General features: G+C 40.7%; 1 protein-coding gene across 2 annotated transcripts; it reads left to right on the forward strand.

Annotated features, from left to right (window-relative positions):
* Positions 1–235: 235 nt before the first annotated feature.
* vegfab (vascular endothelial growth factor Ab) lies at positions 236–14,052 on the forward strand. Of its 2 annotated transcripts, XM_036550104.1 has the most exons (8): positions 236–962; positions 2,875–2,917; positions 6,567–6,763; positions 7,030–7,106; positions 7,280–7,312; positions 9,415–9,486; positions 11,144–11,275; positions 12,470–14,052. In XM_036550104.1, the coding sequence occupies exons 1-8, from the start codon at positions 897–899 to the stop codon at positions 12,489–12,491; spliced, it is 642 nt and encodes a 213-aa protein (XP_036405997.1). In that variant the 5' UTR covers positions 236–896; the 3' UTR covers positions 12,492–14,052. The 2 variants fall into 2 exon arrangements, with proteins under 2 accessions (XP_036405997.1, XP_036405996.1); XM_036550103.1 differs by lacking the exon at positions 9,415–9,486.
* The last annotated feature ends 8,604 nt before the right edge of the window (positions 14,053–22,656 follow it).

The following is a 22,656-nucleotide window of genomic DNA, read 5'->3' on the forward strand; positions in this document are numbered from 1 at the left end:
ATACCAAACAACAACAACGTGCAGAGTATGCCCCCTTTTTATGACGTCTTACTTTTACAATATCTGTCAAGGTTATCGATTTTTAAAGTGAAGGGTCCCGGGCTGTCGCTGGTGACCGTTTTAATCGCTGTGACAGACATACAATGTGCCAGCCCACAGCCCGCTGGCCAATGGGAGCGCGCGAAGTTCCCTAGTCTGTCTCCGCTCCTTCAGACTACAGCAGTGTAAGGTCTGAATGAGGAACGGGCAGAACGAGAAAACGAGACCTCCCCGCCTGCGTTATGTCCGAGCGATTTTGAAGAAAACGGCAGAAAATCGGGACAGATGAAGTACGGAAGCCGATGCCATGCTCAGTGCGTCCTGCGGAATGAAATCTGATGAAGGCTTTTACACTGGCGAAAATCTCAATGTCGATGGTATAAATGGTATTCTATGTGCACGGTGCCACTGCTCTCAAGAGCGCTTTGCAAGAGCGGTCTACTAAATTGCTTTTGGAAGTCGGTGGAAGTTTTTTCCTTTCGTCTGTTCTTTTTCGACGGTCACCCACGAGGATAAGGGTGACAAATTAAGTATGGAACTTCGCCTGTGATGTGGAGTGTGATTCCAGCTGAAGAAATTGCATAAAAAAGCCGAAACGCAAAGCACTGGTGATTCTCCTGTTTCTGGATATCTTTGAATTCATTGGCAACAGTTGCAAAACGTGTTGAAGGATTTCTCTCAAGTATCCCGTCTCCCCTAAATGGTGGGGACGGAATAGGATTTGAGCCATTATAGCCGTGTTTGAGAAATTCTTTAGAATTTTGTGTGTTTGTTTTTAATTACCACAAATGCGTTTGAAGAAATCAGCTTTTCCTCGGAAAGGATTTTAAAGGAGATTCACATCTGGAATTACAATCATGAACTTTGTTATCAGTTTGATACAACTATTTTTCGTGGCGCTTCTGTACATGTCAGCTGTTAAGGTAAGGTCTGTTTTAACAGATGAAGGGGGTCGCGAATGGGGGATATGGTGAATCGGATCATTAGGAAGTAAAACGTTCATGTGTTCATTAATGAGAAGGTCGTCCTTGTCGCTCCCCTGCTAGGTCATTCCTCGTGTTGTAAGCACCAAAATTGGTTCACGTTTTGGATACATGAAAACGATCACATTATAGCCACATTTCTGGTCTGGGGCTTTCTTGGGACTGCCGCGGGTACTGGTACGCTGTTTACTTGTAATGTTTATATTTGTAGTACATGTATCGTTGAGAAAATGTGGAGAAGTTTGACATCGGTGATCGCGAAGGCCTGCTCTTAGCCACCCTCTCGGTGTTATTAGTCTTTAAAGGTACAGCAGCAGTTTAATTTGCAAGATTTGGAGACGCAGTTACGTTTAGCAGGTCAATGTACCCTATAAAGTGTCAATCAAAGATATGAACAAGATGGAAAATGTAGTTCTTTTCTGCCCCTCTGTCCATTCGCCCCATTCCTCATTCCTCATTCCCATTAGTACAATTATAATTATGACAAATCTTCGTATATGTATTAAGCTTTTATTTGCTATATTTAACATTACACATTGTTTGTATTTTCTATGAGTTTTCTAAATAATAGTATCAGTACTACTACTGCCAGTACTAATGATATTAATAATAATACACAAAATAGCTATGAAAGTATTGAGTGTAATCAAAGTCAAAATAAAGCCTGACAATTCGTTTTCAGAGGATAAAGTATGAAATCAAGGATATCGAGATTTAGTTTGAAATCCACGGAGCGCGTTATACAGGCGTGACAAGGGTTTCACCTGAATATTAACGTTTTAGTCTGCAAATCGGTAAATCACTGCACCAAAAAAAAAAAAAAAAACCTTCCTCCGGCTCTTAGATAGCGAGGAGCCCGTGAATCCTCAGGGGCCGGTTACGCACTTGCTCGAATAATTTAATGATCGTCATGTAACCTCCTACCTACTCATGTAAACGCCGGAAACTTTGTTGCTAACGTAACGGTGACCACACTGATCATTTTAATGAGTGACCATTTATCAAGTTGCACAGACCTCCCCTACAAAATAAAACCGACAAGCGTTCACGTTTTACCTCCATACACTTACACCCTGCCGTTCAAACATCAGAGCATGAGAGGAACGGAGATACGACGCACGGGAAAAAAATGTTTTGCAAAAGATAAAAGACAGGCAACCATTTGCACTTTTCTCCAATTTACGGACCAGTGGATAGTTCCCACCGTTTCCTTTGTCTTCAGAGTATATGGCTTGGTTAACTCGTATGAAATAAGCACTTTAATCTCCCGCACGACTTTATCTGCCAGACTCCATGAAGTGAAATTGGCATGTTTCTCACGCAATGTTTGAGAGCTGTTGCGCGAGTAGCGTCACTATAGCGTGGCATGTCTGCTCGGAACCAGCCAGACTTTCTAATGAGTTTGTAGGCGGGGAAATAAATATCAAGCGATCAGGCTACTTAGGATCGAGAAGTGGGAATTTGCCCAGGGCCATATCCAGTGACATTTGCTTGTAAAATACACCACGCTGTTTCCTACGGTTAATCGAAACGTTTGATGTAGCTGTGAAGGCCATGTCCCGTCAGATTTTTTTTGAGAAACATGTTGAGAAATAAAAATTAAATAAACACATAAACAACGGTGCTCGAAATTCTTCACCATGTATTGTGGATCATACTTCGCCTTGAAATTAGCTGCGCTCTACCTTGAAATGTGTGACATCGGGTGTCCGGAGTAGTTTTCCTTTGAAGAAACCGATTTCAGTTAACAAGTGCATGGTGAACGTTTCAGTGTGTGTCTTCAAGGGAGAAAGTTAGCTCTCGACAGGGTAGGCTAACTGCATATGTCTGTGTGTGCTTTTGTTTCTCGCAGACTGCCCACATACCCAAGGAGGGAGGGAAGAACACAAATGACGGTAGGTGCGCTTTTTTCTGGAGACGCATTATGAAAAGTGCTGCATGTAGAGGAACCTCACTGGGGGTTTGACGGTGCATTTCACTGACTGGGACGATAGGGTGAGCGGTGTGCCCCCTGGCGGGTGGAAGCGGGACAGGCCTTTCTTCCGAATCACATGAACTTGTTCCAGAAAACCTCTAACTACATGAGTAGTGTAATGACTATATGTAAAACGAGGGACTGTTGTTTGTGATGCACTATACAATTTTTGGTTCAGTGAGTAAGTGGTATGGTTTTCCCCTGTTTTGAGAAGGTCTTTGTGGGGGATGATGTGCACTGGAGGAAGGATATGATTAATGCAACCTTATAAAAAAGAAACTCACAAAGTTCTGAGTTACATTATCCAACTAGACAACTAGACAACTAGGAACTGTTTGGTGAGCATTCATTTTTTTCTATTCTCATTGGGTTCTTCCATGTGCATGCACTTGCTAACTATGAATGCAAAGTTGCCATATTTTGGCAAATTCTATAATATTGCTTTGCTTTAACAACCATGGTGACCCATTGGGAGTAGTCTGTTTGCAGTTAGTGTGTTAGCTAGCTAACAATGTCTTTGTTTTCTTAATTAGAGGAATACATAAATATATTTTAATTAAAAAAATATGCCCAACAATCAAACATCTTTCCCTTCTGTACATGTTAAGATTTATATTACATTTGCAATTTTGGCTAGATTGTTAGCTCTCAGGAGAAAATGATTTTTTTTATAAATATTCATTTCTTAACTATATTCAAGAAAAATTGGACACAACTATCATACCTAGCTGTTGTCCACCAGAATATGAATTTACTTTATATAACATTTGTGGTGAGGCTTCAGCCCAAATGTTTGCTTGAAATGCCATAGTTCATGTGAGTTGTACTGTATGTATGTTTCTGTCTCATCCCCTTAATTGGGATGAGTATACTGTATATAAATGAGGGTCATGTTTTGAAAAGCTGCCTGTTGAAGCTCATCGCACATAGACAGTCAGTCTGACAACTCCCCTCGGTATGCACACACATTACACCATTAAATTTACAGAAATGGTTTGTAAACTTTATGCAACAGCTGCATTATGGATACTTTGTAGTATTTTCCCCACAGGAAATAAGAAAAAATAATATTTTAGTTATGGAGATAAGCAGGGAAATTCTCCTTATTCAGTCACTTCCCCAAATGACTGGCAGTACCTTTATGCTACCAGTAGATGGCGAAAGGCACTGTTGAAGGGATCCACCAAAGTAACTGCAACCCCGAAGACTTCCTGTTTCATTCTTTTTCACTGTTTTCTTAAACTGAAGTCCTTGGGATTCAGTTTAGCATTTAAAAGAGAAGAGAATCAGTGGCAATGCTTTATTATAAGCGGAAATCTTCTTAAAGAGGCACGCTTACACAAAACACACAGGCTTTTCTCGGAACGAATGTTCAGCGATGTTAAGCAGTTTACACACGTGGGATTCAGTGTGAGCATTGGACACTGTCAAGTTTGGTCATGGGCAATTTATCAGTGTTGTACAAGAGTAGACAGCTCTAGTTTTTGATAAGAGGAAATGTTACTTCATTTTGTACAAGATATGTATCACTGAAAGCAGATGAGGTCTGGGGCATAAACCCATAGTAATGCATTCATTCACTGGACTGGTAGAATATGGTGTCCCTACAATAATAAAATGTAGCTTGAAAAGCTTCTGTAGCCTTGTAGCTACACAAACCATTAGACCCAGCATGAGATGGAGGAAAGCAAGTATCCACCTCTGTTTCCACTAACATAGCTGCTCATGGATAAGTTAAATTGGTTTGAATGTTTGTGGTGTGAGTATCCAGTGGACTGAAAAAGTCCCATATAGGTGATATACTCACTATTTCTAGACAACAACTCCTTGAACCATATCCTGTTGTAGTTAGAGTAAGAATATTCCAAGGTACTATTCCTCACTTCAGTTTTGTATTCTGCTTTCAACATTTCGTTTTTAACTGGACCATTAATATTTCCAGTTCATGTACTTAACTCTAAGAAAGACATTGCCTGAAATCACATCATATAATTTTTCATTTTAGTGATTTATTATTTGGTAGCAACAGTTCTAACTAGCAATTATTTTGCTGAACAGAACATGAATATCAGTGGCACCGTATTAATATAATTTCAGCAAGCTTCATTGTATACTTCACTAGACACCATAGGTTTGAATGCGTATCACATTTTAAAAATGGAACCTGAATTAGCTGAACTCTGCTTAGAGTCTACGTAAAGTGAGAAGAGAGACCAAACTTAACAAGTTGTGTTGACAACATGAAACCACTAATGAAAGTAGCACCTAGCTTGTTATGAAACTTGAAGTAACTTTCTTGACATTATCTAAATTGTGCTTCTTCTTCTATAGCTAACAAGTGAAAGAACTAGCTAACATGCTGGCTTTTGAGACATCTTTGTTTATTTCATAGACTATTAATATAATTAATGTAATAGAGGTTAGTTGCTAGCTTACTACAAAATTACTTTCCTTCCAAACAGATGGTAACCATTTCCATATTCAGTCACTTAGTGATGTGGAATGAATTGCTTATAATATTTCTGTGTGTTTTATGTATGTGTGTATATATGTATGTACTGTACATATGTATATATGTATTTATGTATGGTAAATGATGTACGAAAACCTATCGTGGTATTTCGGGGAATATTGTCACAATGAAATGCAAACTGACCAATAAGAACAATGGGTCAGAACTAACCGTTTTATAAAGTAGCTTTTGTCATAGTGCCTCTGAGGACTATTGGACAGAACGAGCAAGTGAAAATTCCACTAACGTGATATTTTTTTTTTAAAAAGAAGTAAATTACATGGTACCTTTGAATCTAAGTCAAATGGTAATTTGCTTTCAATGTATGCTCTCAGGACCAGAAAACACTTTGTCATTTTCTAATTTTGCTAAATTTGAAATCAAAACATTTCATTTCATGCCTAGAGGTCACAGTGTGAATGCTGAAATAAGGCCGTTTTTGCTTCTGTCCATTACCAGTACACCAAAACACACACACATGCAAGCATACATGCAAGAATGCTTACACTCACATGCATGCCTACGTATGTCATGCGGGTAGGGGAAGGAAGAGGAGGACTGACGTAGTTTGTTGGGTGTATTTGCGTAGCCTGGGAAGTAGAAGTGATGATGGGCTGTTAGCTGCAGAGCAGGCTTGACATGCTTTCTCTTGTTTCGCTGAGGCAAATTAAGACCCTTGTCAGCCTGTCAGCATGAAAGGGTTTGGAGCTTAAGATCAGTGCTATTGTTTACCTGCTAAGCTGGCTTTTATGACCCGCACAGGACAGGAAATGCCTTGAACCTTTCCCTGACAAAGGGCAAAAAAACCCTCCCCTAATCTGCAGAGTCCCACACGTCCCCCTGGTAACTATGCTGAGCAAGGGTAGTGGAATAAGAGAGGAGGAGAGATGTTTGACTGGAGCAATTATGATGCAGACATCAGACATCTGAACAAAACAAAGACAATAGGACAGGGAGTCAACAGGGCTGTCCACATCTCTGGTGGTAGTGGTGAGGATTATGACTATGGGGATGGTCATGATGATGATGCAACTTTCCCTTCCTCCCTCTCCCCCAGTGGTTCCCTTTATGGAGGTGTACAATAAGAGCATGTGCCAGACGCGGGAGGTTCTGGTCGATATCTTCCAGGAGTACCCTGACGAGATCGAGCACATCTTCATCCCATCGTGCGTCGTCCTCATGCGCTGCGCCGGCTGCTGCAACGACGAGGCGCTGGAGTGCGTCCCCACGGAGACCTACAATGTCACCATGGAGGTGAGCTCCGACGGCTGCCATAGCACTCTCAGGAGTCCCCTCCTGCCGTCTCTCTGTTTTCCCCCTTCCGCCCCTCTCTTACTTTCCCGAGGGGAAACTCACTCGTTCTTCTCTAATGCGTCGGCTAAGGTGTAGACTCCCGCAGTCTTGAAGAGTATGTGGTCTTCCTGTGTGAGGTAAAACTGCCTTGTCATTGTGGGTGTGACCCCCTTGCTGAGTCTCTTGCTCTCACACATGGTACTGTTTCCTCTCTTGTTTCTCAACAGGTAAAAATATTCAAACACCTAAAACAAAAAAACAATTTCCTACTGAGTTTCACAGAACACAGAAGATGTGAATGCAGGTAAGAAATTTAGACATCTATGGTCAGGCACCCAGGCACATGCGCACTGTGACACAATGAGAGAATCTCGATACATGGCAGACCGATGTTCATTATCTTTTTTTGGGGATCGGGGGGAAAAAAAACTGTACACTATGAGATAAAGCTTTGTTTTATTGTTTCAACCTTTTCAGACCAAAGAAAGAAGTGAAAGAAAGGAAGGAAAAGTAAGTACTGACTTTGTTGTGTAACTGTTTGGCAAAGGTACAGTGTGTGTGTCTATATGTATGTGTGTGTGTGTGTGTTGGTCGGGGGCATTGTGCACATGAACTGGATGGAGAGGGGAGAAAGAGGGGGAGTGAGGAGGTCAGTGTTGCCAGACAGTTAAGAAATCAGAGTCAACAACCAGATGGTCTCAGAAAGTAGTAACATTTGCCATATAAACACACACATGCATACATAACAGTCTTACAGACAGCAGATACAAACATGCATACACACTTATACAGTATGTGTTGCCTTTTCATGCTTGTGGTCATGAACATGCACTATATATAGAATTACTTGTATGACTGTTATGAGCTGGTGTGAGAATTGGTTCATATTTGAAATCAGGCTTGTTGGGATTTGATTTTCTTTGGTTAATAATGATGAACATCAAACTCTAATGATTGATTGTAAAAAAGAAAATTAAAAAATCCAACTGATAAAAAACAAAATATAGCTGTGGTTGCAATTATGACATTACTCTCTGCAGGCATATTTTCAGGCCGATCCACACAAACGGGGGCCCCACAGGGGTCCTTGGGAATATGAGACCCAGAAGCAAGATTTGCAACACACAGGGGGCAAGCAGTTAATTTTACACCAAGCGAAAACGAATGCTCCATAGACAGAAAGCAAACAGGAGGGAAAGTAAATGGATACGGTAGTTAGTTCATGGGACTATAAATATGTAAATGGGTAATGACTTCACAAAGCGTAAGGGAGGTATTAATGACACAGTGATCAAAGCTGCCCAAGTCACTTGTGTGGGATATAGAGCCAGTTGAACTAGGAGAGACTGTATTAGCGCGTTGGGTAGATTGGTTTCATTCAAAGTAGCTCTTTGTGGCCCAAGGTCATGCCTTCTCTCATTGATTTCCATTTTTAAATTATTGTTATTCATCATCGTGAAAATATCAAGAGAAATATATGCCAAAAAATGACTTTGAATATAAAACGAAATCTTCTATTGAAATCTATCTATTGAAATGAAAGCCTGTTTCTAATGTTAATAGTTAAAAGGGAGTAGCACCCCTGCATGGTTGCAGGGTGCTCTCTTGAAGGTGCAGTATCTTTTGTTTCTGGAAAAACAAACAGCAGAGTGGTGGTGCAGGGGACCAGCTGGCCCCTTGGGGGGGGGTGCTACGCTGCTCTCTGTGCTCTGGCTGGATCCCAGGAAGTCCAGGGTTGTCATATTGTTACTTGGATATGTGATGCTGATAACAGTTCACTTTACAGCATTCCTTACAGTTCATTTTTTCCCATTTTTTATTAGTGTCATTTTAGTACTATATGGGACTACTACCCTGGCTGCCTGAGGCCCACGCCACCTCTGTTTTTGATGATACTTTATAGTCCAGTCATTCAACTTTGTCCTTAGGCTTTGCCACTTCTACATTGTAATCCTGGTAACAGGTGTTCTGAAGTTAACTCTTATTTCTTAGTCTTGTAAATAGTTGATAAACCCAGAGGAGATGGCTTACATCAGTGGAGAGCGCTTGAAAGGACATATGTCAGATATCAAAGCTTTTTTAAAGTATACAAGCCTCTCTTAAAACATATCAAAACCTGAAGAGGTTTTGTGTCGTACAGTGTTGGTAATGTATAGGCTGTCACATGTTCCACCCATCTCAAAGAGAAGCATTGTCTCACTTTTGTGCCCCTGAACTCATAGAGGCTGTTTCTCACTTGTGTTTCATCTTTGTCTCACTGGGCTCAGAAGTAACGTCTTGTACTCAGTGAGAGGCTTTGTCATTGTGCTGTGTCTCCCTGGACACAGGGAGGCTGTTTCTCATTTGTGTCTCATTGGACGTGGCAAAGATCTGTCTTACCTGTGCCTGGATGCATAGAGGCTTTGTCTCAGCTGTGTCTCATCTGTGTCTCACTAGCCACATGGAGGCTGAGTCTCACAGCACACCTTTGAGAGGCTGTGTTTTGCATGTGTCTTCCTGAACAGAGATGCTAGAGTCTCACCTGAAACTCAATCCCTCATCGTCTGTTGATTGACTGAATGATTCATTTCCTCAATTTAGATGTGTTTGCACTGTTTTGCTTTATTTTACAGAAAACCCAGGAGGGGCAAGGGCAAAGGCCTAAAGCGAAAGAGAAGGAAAAACAAAGAGAAAAAGCACCCCTCGTATGTCAGCTGTGCATATCCCACTCCACGCCCGCACTTGAGCGTGTCTCTCGTGGTCGTTAAGTTAATTTGGGAGGAGGTCGTTTGTTTCTTGTAATTCACCCTTTGATTGGCATGAGGCTTTTTTTTTCACTCGCTCATGGTGCAGCTTTAATCATGCTGGAGTGCTAATGGGTCATAGAGGTGCGATGGTAAGGTAATAGTGTCACCACGCATGGCTTTCAGACAATGAGACTAATCACGTAACTGTTGGAATGGCAGCGATGCTCCGTCGAGTCTGTGTGGCTCTCTTTGTGATTGGTCCACGTCTCTTTTAAACCAACACTTGCTGCATCCCTCATCGTCGTCTTCTGTTGCATACATAACCAGGATTTTAGATTCGTATCATTTCATGATTTTTTTTGAGTTATGTAAGCCAAAGCATTTTAAGTCCTGTGTTCATATGTCTCCTTTGTAGTCAACATAGTTGCAAACGGAGTAAAACAAAATGTTTGGTTTGGTGGTTTTTCAATGGAAAGGTTTTTAAGAGTATGTTGGAGGTCCAGAACAGAGAAAGATGGTTTCTGCCTCTGTCCGGTTGGCTGGATCTGAGGACAGCATGTGAAAGCTGGATCTAGGTTCATATTGGAGAGGACTGTTTTTATCATCTGAGACAAACTGGGTCTTGTCGACTGAAAGTGTTCATGCTGTGTTTTTCAAACAGATCTGTCCTCTGTTCTTCATATTTATTTGACAATGTGAGAAACCAACGTTCAACGCAATAAAAGATACTGCATCTTTAAGCACCAGCAATCCTGACTTTTATTTGATCATTCTTACAGGGCGATTTAGACGTATTTGTGGCACGGTGATGAGAGACTAAATACGCTCTTTGCGAAGATGACACCCTTTAGTTCTCTGTCAGTGCTGTCTGAATACTCACTGGTGCCTACTCCGTGGCCAACATGGTAGAGTAGTGGCAATGTGAAACTGCCCTTATGTTCATCTAGAGGAACAGGGCCAGCAATGCTCATCTCTAGTGTAACCCGGGCAAGGGTTAATGTTGCTGCTTGTTGATGTGGCCACTACACCAAACTGCAGACTACACAGAAGCTGCTGGTTACTCAGCTTTGTGTGTGAGTGTGTGGGATAGCGTGTGACCTACAGTGTGCAACTGTCATAAAAGTCATGGCCACATGCTGCAGCTATTTCCCAGACAGGGAACTACTCCAACCATGTTTCCCCTTACCTACTTTTTTCATACACTGCTAACCCCTCACTAACCCATTCCCGAATACTATTAACCCAGCTCTAAACCCACTATCACTCTCAGTAACCCACTCTCACACATAGCAATCCACTCTCACTTTCAGTAACCAACCCTCATGCGTAGCAGTTCACTTTATACATTGTAATCCACTCTGTAACCCCACTCTCAAATGTAATAATCCACTCCAGTAATGCAGTTTCACATAAAGAAACTCGCTCTCCACAGTAACCCAGGCTTATAATGTGTGAGGGCTCAGTTCAAGTGTGTGACAGGAAGTCTGGGGATGGGAGGTGGTGGTGGTAAGGGGGGGGGGGTGTTGAAAGGTTGGTGCATGTATGTCTGTATATCTCCCCTTCTGTGCTGGAGTGCAGTATCTTAGACCCTCTCTCCCTTTTTGCCTTTTTGCAGCCACTGTGAGCCCTGCTCAGAGAGAAGAAAGCGCTTGTTTGTACAAGACCCTCTGACCTGTCAATGTTCCTGCAAACACTCAGAGTCAGACTGCAAGTCCAGACAGCTCGAGTTAAATGAAAGAACATGCAGGTTTGTTGACAATTTACAATGAAATACTTATCTGTCTGTCTATCAGTGCCTAACGGCTTCTGTGGGGAAAAAAAAAGATAACGCATGCCTCTCACCAGCCTGAGGACCACTGTGGGCCTGTTTGTCTCAATGTACAGAGATGTCAGACAGTGCCTATGCATTTCTGCGGTGTTGTTTTCATTGTGAGCCCCTGTGTGTCTTTGTCCTTCTGCTTGAGGCTGTGCATAATGTCAGCACTGAACTGTTTGATACCGCGGGATGGAGTACCTCACAGGCCATCCCTTTGCAAAGGGGGGCTTACACTGCACCAGCCGTAGATTACAGTACACTTGCATGAGATGATCATACACCTATTAGAGACTGCAGTGTACAATATCAGCAGGAGTTTACTGTGAACCTGCTGTGTATAACCAGGTAGCTAGGTTACGGTATGTCATAGGATCGAAATCACTCTAATTTTATACGATTCATTTTATTCCACTTAGTTCCAACCTTATGAGACCGGATCTGGTTGCTAATTTAGCTCAGCCTCAAAGGAGTGGAATATTCCTGTTTTAATTTCTTCACAAACAGTGAAGCTTTGTGTAAGGTATGATTGCTTTTGGTCTGACCATCATTAGCTTTAAGTTAATGTCTATATATGGCTTAGTAAGGATGCAGCCTTTAGTTATTCTTTTCTAAAGTTAGAATGTTTTTTTCAGAAATAATCAACTCGGTGAAGCTGTGTGTGCTATTTGGAGAAAGTGTGCAACATACAAGCATACACATGTGCATATGCACACATGGTAGATTTGATCTGAATCACATTTGAGAATGTAGGATGAAGTGATTACCTGACTGGGGGTGTGATCGTACTGATAGCCTCAATACTAATTTGATCACACTCCTTATGGAATGACGGTAGGTGTTGTAGCGACACTCACTTACCATGATACTAGTGGAACCCGAATTCCACCATCACACCAGAGTCCACTGACCTCGGATTGGTTAAACCTTATTTTCGCACAGTAGCTGGGGTTAGGACAGGGCAGAGAGCAGAAAGTACCAATGGTCCCCCAGACCAACATTAAGGGGTCATGACCCATGTGAAGCATTGCGCTCTGGAGTGAAGGGGATGTCAAGTGACCGTGGTCAGGCCCTCCTGAGGTAGCGAGGGCACACCATTCTAACCTCTTGCTGTTTGTTCTGTTCCAGATGCGACAAACCAAGGAGATGAGAGGGGAAACTAACTCTGACATGAAGGAGGAATCTCTGCACAGCACTTTGAACTCTGATTGTTTTCTCAGAGGATGCATTCCCTGGGCAGACTGAGAAAAAAAGAGAAAGAGAGAGAGAGAGAGAAAGAGAGAGAGACATCCTGGTGTATATTTTTCAAATATTAATATATATATATATATATCTATATATAAAGTAAAATTACAAATTTGTACTGCTGCTAAAACCAACACTATAAAAAGCAAACGACTGCGCCAGTGCATGTTGCTGGCGTGTGAATGGGATTCTGTTTTGTTGCTGATGTCTGAATGGCATTGTGTCTTTTTTGTTGCTGGAGTGTGAATGTGTTTGTGTTTTGTCAAACAGGCTTGTGGTTTTTTTGTTGAAATGATTGACTTGATGTAAAACTTCACTGGATTCGGGGATATATGCGGATATACAACTAAGCAGACAAACGAAGACATGACCATGACTTCACCTGGAGGTGTGATCGGGACCTGACCCTCCACAATTTGGAGGGGAAAACAGGAGCGCTTCTGACTGTCAGAGCGGATGAGAAAAGGAATAGGATGACAACGAGGGTGTGGAAGATTTCCCTGGACACTTTCCAAAGGAACTATATGGCAGGTCCTGGAAAAGAGAGCGGCTGGAACTTGGAACATTGTCACTTTGTGATGTCACTTCCTGCTCTCAAGAGAACTCCACTGCAGGCGGGGCATATAGAATCTTGTCACCAAGGCAACTGTACCAACTAACACTCAATAGGACTCGGAGTGTAAATACTTGTAAAGGGATATTAATTATAGGTATATATGGAAGCATACGAGAATAGATCATTTGATTCCATTATTCTCTAAGGCACAGAGGCATAGATTGCCCACTGTAGAAATGTATAACCCCTGATTGCTTATAGAATTATATTTTGATTGTTTTCCAAAGAGAGCATTGCACACACCATTTTAAAACTACAAACTGTCTGTATATACATACTTAATATCCCTTTTTCGTAGTACACTACAGTGAATTTATAATGTTAGAATATTTTCAGTATTCAGTCTATGTATTTAATTTGGTCTATTTATATGCAGTGTTATGTTAAGATGTTTTGCTTCATTCGTTGTTAACATGTTGCCAATTTGCCAGGCCCTCTGGAGAGAATGGTTAATGGCTTTTTTATACAGAAGAGAAGAAAAAGAACACTTAAACATTCCTAAAAGCGAGAGTTTTTTCAGGACAATAACCCAGCATGAGGTTTCCCTCCCAAACCTGCAAGAGGGTGGGGTGGGGTGGGGGGAGGCTGGTCAGGACTCTGTTAAGGATGACGTGTGTAACCATATCGAGCATGACTGTGCCACGCCCTTGATGCTGCCGCTTTTTTTGTGCCCACGCCGTGTCCTGCACTAAACTGTACCCTAACAGCTGAGACTGAGGCCTGTGCCTACGTGTGCCACAACCTCCACTAACACAGCCACACACAAGAGAGCTCGTGCGTCTGGGTCTCAGAGGAAAATACCACATTCTATTTGTGTTTAAAAAAAAACGTTCTTTTTTGTCATCTTGTGCAGCCACAGTTAGTATATTTTCACATTAATATATTTATTGGTGCTGTAAATTGGTAAGTTTTAAACATTAACATCTGTTTTTTTGTTTTTAGTGTAAGTAGTAAACATATTTATTTTCAAAAGATATTGTTTTTTATTAAATGAAAAATGGATTTTTGCTTGAACGCTTGACTTTTTAAACCAGTGTATGGATGGTGTTCTCTCTTGGTTTGGAATGCAGCAGTGAGGATAATTTCTCCCATAATGCCCAGGGCTTTGATGGGGATCTGGGTGGACCCATGACCTTGTAAAACCTAGATGTAGAATATGCTTCATTCACTAGGCCCACGCTGTACCACTTTTGACCTGACAACCAATAATCAATTGGTTTTTCTTCTCTTTCAGTTATAGTAGTACCAGTTTAAGACCTTGGAAAATTAACATGGCACATATTTGGTCAACAAAAATGCCATTTAAAGTGAGATTAACCAGATTATTCCAGTACTGCTGGAGGGTTGAATTTGGCTGTTTGTAGTAGATCACATTAGTCATATGATGCTGACTATATTTGTATTTTAGCGACATGGAATTTCATTCATGGAATTATTTTTTATTTTTCAACATAAATGACCATACACACACACAAAAGTGATCTGTTTGTTTCACCTTCAGGGTGATATCTACAACAACAGTTCTATGTGACTGTCCCAGTCGAGTGTGTGTGTTTGTATGCTGACAACTGCATCAAGATGGTAGGTTTTTCTTAAGGAATTTGTTTTAGGTGTACCAAAAAGTTGCATTTCAAGATTTTAGCGATTGTATATTAATCACCAAAACATTACATTAAAAAGCAGACACATGGTGATTACGAAAGCAGTAAGTTAATAATAAAGGTCGCCAGACCACAAATTCATGCAATCAGCCAAATCATTTTCATTGAATTAAAACATACAGGATGGAACAACTCCCATTGGTACAGAGTGAGTGCAGCTTACAATACAGAGTCACGTTGCATAGAATACCGTACAGCCGCGTGGATTCATAGGGAGTGATTAAAGCCTGTGGTGGTCACAGTGAAGAGTCAGTACATCATTGTGGAGTCAAAGAGAGTCAATGCAGCTGTCAGGAGTCACATTCCAGAGAGACCTAAAGCATCATGGTGGATTCCCATTGGACTCACAGAGAGAGTCAGTAAGTAAATCAACACAGTAATAGTGCAAATAAATTAGTGTTTGGATTCACAGTGGAGATAGACCAAATACAATATTGCAGCTGAGTGTCAGTACAACTGTCCGAGTTACAATGGGGAGAAAGGGAAGCTAGGAGCAGTCACTGTGAAAAAAGAGTACAAATGATTCATTTACATAGATGTCCTTCCTAGAATACGTAGAATGTTAATAAATGCCTCTCTCAGCTTTATAGTCATACATCTGGGGTCTTTTTTAACTGAGTCTTTGGTCGGTTTAGTTCAGGGTTCAACAGTTTGCTGAGGTCCAACCAACATGCTATTTTTAGATTACCAATTCAAATTCCGTTTGTGAATGTGGTTCATGGCTGAGATAACAGCGTTAATTAATGTTATTAACAAGTTGGGTGTGAACTGGTTGTACGATTGATTGTAATTTTATCGGCTGTTTGAATTTAAAGGGTCTCCAGGGCTGTTTGCTGAAAAATTATCTGTACAAAAACAGTTGTTTAACATGTACAGTATCTAATTGGACTGTGAAAATTTTTTTTTTAACTAGGAAAAAAAAAATCCTCAATAGGTATTTAAAGTGAACCCCAAGGAAATTTTAGCTGGACGTACTAAGCACACACCAAGCCAATGGCCCTGACAAGGCTGATTTAGAGATGTTTTTTACATTCAATAAGGCTCTCCTATGTTTTTTTCCTTCTAAAAGAACTACCCTAGGGTCCTGTCAACAACAGCATTTCATAGCCTTGTTAAAAATTCAGACATGGTTCTTTATGTTCTAACCTAGTTTGCTGTTCACACTTAATACAGTCCACAACTGTATTTGACAACGGGTTATTGACCTGTGCTCCAGGGGTGGCTTCAGAAACTCTTTTTCAATCACAACCTGCCAAACCATGTTTGCTGAATGTTCATAGACCTGGAGAATCCAACAATACTGTCATGTATAGAAAGGATTCTTGCCAAGCTAAACAGCTACTTGGGCGGTTGGGATGAGGGCAAGAATAGCATTTAGTTAATGCATTTCTTGCTGCCTCTAAATCTTGAGTTTTCTTGGAACAGTCTCACTGCAGCATTCAGAGAGATTGACTGGTGTTATTTTCCTGAGCTGAACAAACTTCTTGCTTCACTGTACCTACCCTGACCTTATTGTGTCAAAATACAAATAGCCAACAGAGCAGAGCACCAAATAAAGTTAATATTACAGATTTGAAAAAAAGAAAATGAAGTAAATTATGTAACAACCAACTACAGAAACGCATTGACTGCCTAGCATAAGGATGGATTTTCATGCATTGTGTTTTGGCACATGAATCATATCCTCAACAATAAGAAACTGTAATTTAAACTGCATCATGTGTCTAAAACCTTCATGCAGTCTGTGTTTGCAAGGTGCCCTGTTTTGGTCAGACACATGAACTTCTGATGTAAGAGTCTACCCTCGTTTTCCAGGTATGTGTTATGTGACTACACACCTGGTGGCATTACATGGTATGGCCCCCATTTATGGGAGAATCTGTGATTACCCATTTGTCAGTTACTTGTCAGTAGGATGACATGAAGGCCTGTCTTAAAATCAAGGTGGAAATTCATGCCAGAGGGTCAAGGTGGTGTTCCTTGTAAATTAAGCCGGGGACACGTTCTGGAAAAGCAAGGCTAGCCAGCTTGGTTAGTACTAAACATAGCTTGATAGACACAAATATAGCAGTGTATCAGAATGATGTTGTGATACAGCTGGTGTATCGCCATGTGAGCTTGCTAACCTAGCCAGCTAACTGAATGTTTGATGTTACACAAAACTTTCTGCAATTCTATAAACAACCGTGAAATTGAATGAAACTATTTTGTCAATTTTGTCACTTTCTTCTGCATACAGTCTAGTGTAGTAATTCCTTTTCAGGTAACTAGATAATTTGGACAATTGTTTCTTTATGATGCATATGTAAGGGCTTACTTATAAACTGACTGGATTTTCAGACCATGGTTTGTTGCCACTGTTTTACTTTATTCAATCTTTATTTTACCCGGTGGGGTCAACTGAGAACCAATTATCTTTTTTAATGGCAACATGGGAGAGGGAAGGAATTATTTAGTTAATTAACCCTGGAGATAAGCCATTAATAAACAAACTATAGGCAATCACGTTTCATTTTAAAATTGGTGATTCAAGAGAAAGAAGTTGCCAGGGCTTCATCGACTAATTACAACTTACACTGTTGAGGTAGAACAAACATTTTAATGTCACAATTTCTAGTTGAAAATTAAATACAGATTTAAATGTACATTTTGTCACTTGGCATATATCTCGTCCATCTTACAAAGAACAAGTACAAAGTACAACCATATGAAAGGTCAGAAATACAGGCCACAACTGACCACATTCAAACATGTATCAGCTCTTTACAAAATATTAACACTAGTGCATACATCCTTAACTAAGTATACAACATACATGAGTACAGTGCAACATACATTACAATAAGATTACATAAGGGGTAGGAGAGTTACACCTGGGTGCAGGAGCCAAGGAGTAATCAGCAAGAGTTGGTCTTCAGTTTATGACAGAAGATAGCCAGCTACTCCATTGTCCTGATGGCTATGGGAAGATCATTCCACCGTATTGCATCAGTATAGCCTTTTTTAACTAAGGCATGCAACTACACAGGGAAGGTGCAGCCATGTATCATGAAGCTGTAGAATGGGGTGATGGCCATTGCGGAGTGTCTATTGATATATTGAACATTAGGGCAAGCTGTGCCCCTGGCCACCAGGTAGGCTATCACTAGTGCTTAATAATAGATGCAAGCCATTAGCAGCAGATAGTGGAGGGAGATCAGTACAGACAAGGAATGCTATTATTTAGAAAGATAAATTAACCAGCCATAAAGCAGCGTTCTTGATGAGCTACAGGGGACACTAGCAGCATCATTGGATGTTGCAGACTAGAGAAAGAATCTGCGGAGCCCCAGCTGACTAACACTACAGTATATGGATCACAAAGGTCAGTCCACTGTTAAGCGTCACTCTGAGATTCTTGGTGATCTGTGAGGCTGACACCACAGTGTTCTCCTAGGTGATAGAGAGGTCATAGAAGGGAGAGAATTTAGCAGGCACATGGAGAAGCTCAGTCATAGTCAAGGTAGGCCTCAGGGTATGATTATACATACATGATGTGACATTAGCTGGGCAAACTGAAATACATGAGACCTGCCAAAAATTACTTGGGTATCAATGGCATCACAATGATATTGGACACTATGGTAGGAAATAAAGGAGCAAAGTTATCTTGTGTACAGAGAGAGGGAGAGGGGGCCAAACAGAACCCTGGGGGTTCTTGTTGAAAGCTTTCAAGGGGCTGTTACAGCCTTAAGATAGCAAACAGAAAAGGAGTAATGTTTTCAGATGAACATCACTGTCAGTTAAAAACTTGAATTCTGGTATATACAACTGGTACATATCATCATCACAATGTTGGCATGGCATATCACCAGACATGTGATGTAGACTGGTGAGAGCCCTTCAAATTCTTAATCGCCTCTGTTGGTGTAAATATCTAATGCACTGTTTTGGTTTGGAATAAATCTAACGGCTAAATGCCCAGTTGTGATATCCGACCACAAGACACACTATTGCTGTTTTCTAATAGCAAATATATTGGTTGAGTGAGTGCAACAGATAGAAGACAATAACAGTCTGGCATAACATTAAGCCAGACCTATGCCTATGGTAGCTGGTGCAACTGACCTCAGGAGTATCTTTAAACAAGACAGCTTGTCAAAGACGTTTCATTGATATAAACCTACCCTCTTGGGGAAGTTAAACCTCCACAGCAGGGTAACCAGTGACAAAAGAGGGGTTAGAGTAGTGGCTGAACTGAAGCTTTATCCCCTGTGGAAGGTTGTGCCTGAGTCACAGATGATGTGACATACAGCAACCCATGGCAGAAAAAGATTAAAGATTGTAAATATTAAATTTGATTTAATTAATTCAGTTTTGAATGCATTGTTAGATTAAACATGATAGAGGACTACCTTCTCACAGGAAAGATCTTCTTAAAATAATGGAATACCTCTGGTTCTGGGTGGCCCTGGCAGCATGTGGGAGTGTGGTACTGTGAAAGGAAAGGCAGTGAAAACAAGAAGTAGAACCCTGCCAGCCTTTTGGTAAGTGGCTCCACCTGATTCCAAGTCTGATAGGAGATACATCAATGTTTGCATTTGGAACGTGTACAGTACGACTTTCAGTTTGGATAACACGATTAATGGTCAATGCTGGTGTTGATAATAATGTTAATATGTGAGGATATTATCATGGCAGCTACTGTTTAAAATATCAACTTCCACCACAGCCCCAGTGACATGTGTAATAATGTCTTGTATTATAATGTATGTCAGTGAAAAGAAAACATGTGGCTTTATAAATGGCAATTACATAACTATCACAGGGACTTTCCAGTGTTTGTTTTGAAAGAGGTACTTTTAGTCTTACAGGCTGCTACTTCATACAGTATTACCCTGTATTTCATGTCATGCAGTAGTGTGAAAGCACTTATACATGGCAGGTTTATGTTACATACAAAATATATTATAATCTGCCTTAAATGTAGGCCTCTTGTGGTGCTAAATACACCAAGAATGTTGAAAATGATTTAATCTCTGATTACAAGGAAATTCAAGCAAGCAAGCTTACCTCACCCCTAAGCAAACTAAGAGAGCAGCACGCTGGACTTTAAACAACAGATTTAGTAACTCTAGTAGCTGTCAAAGTGTCTGAAAAAAGATTTTTTATTTCTTAATGAATTGTTTAATTTCTGAATGAAGCAATTTCATACTGTTGCCCCAGACTGAAGGTACAGCTGATCCCTGAGGTCAATGCTGCTCCAGTCTGATAGTCTAGATAGACATTACTGCAAAACTGTGTTTCCCTCCACTGGTCTGTGTAACCCAGAGAGACCACGGATGCAGATCTCTGTATGAACCAGACAGGCTGTGAGACTCAGAGGAATGACTAGGTGATTTCCATGTATCTGAATTGTCTCCTGAATGGTATGAATCCTTCTCTCACTTCACCTATATAAGCAAACCCATGCACATATTTATCATGTCTGAATAAACTGAAATAATACCTCTAATAACAGAGATGGATAGTTAGTTCTTAGTTTAGTCTATTTTAGGCATGTATAAACATTTTATTAAAACTTATTTTATCAAAATTTATTTTAAAATTTTTATTTAAATTTTACTTCTGTAACAATCAATTGTATGTGTTGTATGTTTTTGTAAAAATTTTCAAAAATTTGTTTTTTAGTGCATGTGTGTGGTTGCAGGTGGTACAGCATGGTGGCTTTGTGAGTAAAGTAGTGTTAGATCACAACATATGATTGTACAGTATTATTTTCCACTAGGGGCTCATTATAGTAAGAGTGTACTTGACATTGGTTCCCAGGGGCCGCCTGATTGAGAGGTCAGTGGTTACTGGTTGAACTGCACGTTGCTCTTGAGGAATAATTTTGTGCATGACACAGCATTGGTCAGTGATCCAGGGGTGAAGTACTCCCATTGGACATCCCCACGTTGTTCCAACAGGACCCCAGTGGCAACCCACTCCAGGCAGGGAATGGATTAATCTATCCTCAGTCTCTACTGTGGCCTACTCCCCAAGTGCAAGCATTACATTACTTTATTTATTAGCTCAGGAGCCTTATCTGATTCAAGCTCAGTCGGAGAGCAGTGGAGGATCAAATAACTCATTGAGGAGCTGTGCAGTTCAACTAGAGACTGTTTATCACTAATGAATCTACATGCTTTATGTTCTTTCCTGGTCTGGCTAAGGAGCTTGCATAGTAAATTGCTGGGGGTTTAAGGGGTTTAGTTGATTGAGCAGTTTGTTAAATAACACAGAAACATTAAGAGTCTTCCATCCTGCATTAACATAGTACTTTCAGGATTAATCTTGGTGTGGAGAGTTTTAGCTGCATGGTGTTGTCTTTTTCAAAGTTCCAGCTGCAATTTTGTACAGTATCAAACCAATACTAAACACTAAAACGTCACCTTATATTTTACTGGATATTGAAATGAAGTGGACAAAATCCATCTAAGTACAGAGAACTGTACCATTCAAACATCAGAATGTCATGTCACCCCTTTCCAGTGAATTATAAAGCAGAGGACTATTGATTTCAGTCTCCATGCAACCAGTCAGTCTTTTTTATTATATCAACAGAGCTATTATTGCTTCTTCTGGTGGCTGTCCTGAATCCACAGAGATGTTGTTTTCCCATAAAATTTCAGTAGAAATGGGCAGTTATTTCATCAATGTTGCTACTGTCAGCCCTCAGTTAGCAACAAGCACAGCAAGGTTGTTTGTGTCCCATTTCAAACCGGCAATGTTCAAACAAGGATGGGTTTTCCTAGTGTTTTGGTGTCAACACCCTTCTTTTAAAATATAGCAGTTCCTTTTTGTCTCCATTCCAAAGGTCATCAGAACTAAGAAAGCTAGGTAGCATTAACAATTTTAAGCAGTCTTGCAACTGATATAACACTGACATCAATTTTCTTTTTTTTTTTGATCTTTGTAATATTCCCACCCAAGTCATATACCACACCAGTGTTGGGGACTGTGGACATGCTCAAATCAATTGAGCGGAAACTTTGCACTGACAAAATGATTTTTCTATACATCCACACCAGCAATCAGCCAATGGAAGTTAAACTGTGTTTAAGGCTACAGGGGCAAGACTTCACAACCATGCCTGCTGTGCTTCCATCCAGAGAAAGAGATGAAAAAACGCATTTTGGGACTTGTCTGACACTTCGGTTGCTATGGAGCTGATTAGAGAATCATGAAAAATTCAAATTAGCTAATCTTATTACTTAATAGAAATAGGGCTCTGTGTATGTCTATGTAGGTGTGTGACATCACAAATCATAAATCAGGCCACAGTGTAGCATAGTGGTAAGGACCAGGGCTGGAATGAAAAGTTGCTGGTTTGATTCTCATTTGGGGCACTCCTGCTGTACCTTTGATTGAGATATTTAACCCACAGTTGCCTCTGTAAATATCCAGCTGTATAAATGGGTAACAAGTAAAAATTTGATGAGAGTGTCTGCAAATTGCAATAGTGTAAAGTAATATTGCTATCTCTAAGTTCCAGCTTGTTGTTTCTCTTGAATTAGGAGTACTGTTCCACAAATTCAGAGCATCCAGAATGAGGTCACCCCTGGTCAGGAATCTCTGAGCAGGGAATGAGAGTCTACCATGCAGGGCATCTCAGGTGGTGACATGAGAAAGACTTACAGGGTGCTGAGGTCTCAGGACAGCTGCTCCAGATAAGACATGCCAGCTGTGCTATGCAGGACAGGCTCCGCTTCCTTGACAGAGTTGGTTTTGAGGATGGACTTTTTTTGGGGGGGGGGGGGTGAATGCTTGCC

This window comes from Megalops cyprinoides, chromosome 17 (assembly GCF_013368585.1).
Source record: "Megalops cyprinoides isolate fMegCyp1 chromosome 17, fMegCyp1.pri, whole genome shotgun sequence".
Taxonomy (NCBI): domain Eukaryota; kingdom Metazoa; phylum Chordata; class Actinopteri; order Elopiformes; family Megalopidae; genus Megalops; species Megalops cyprinoides.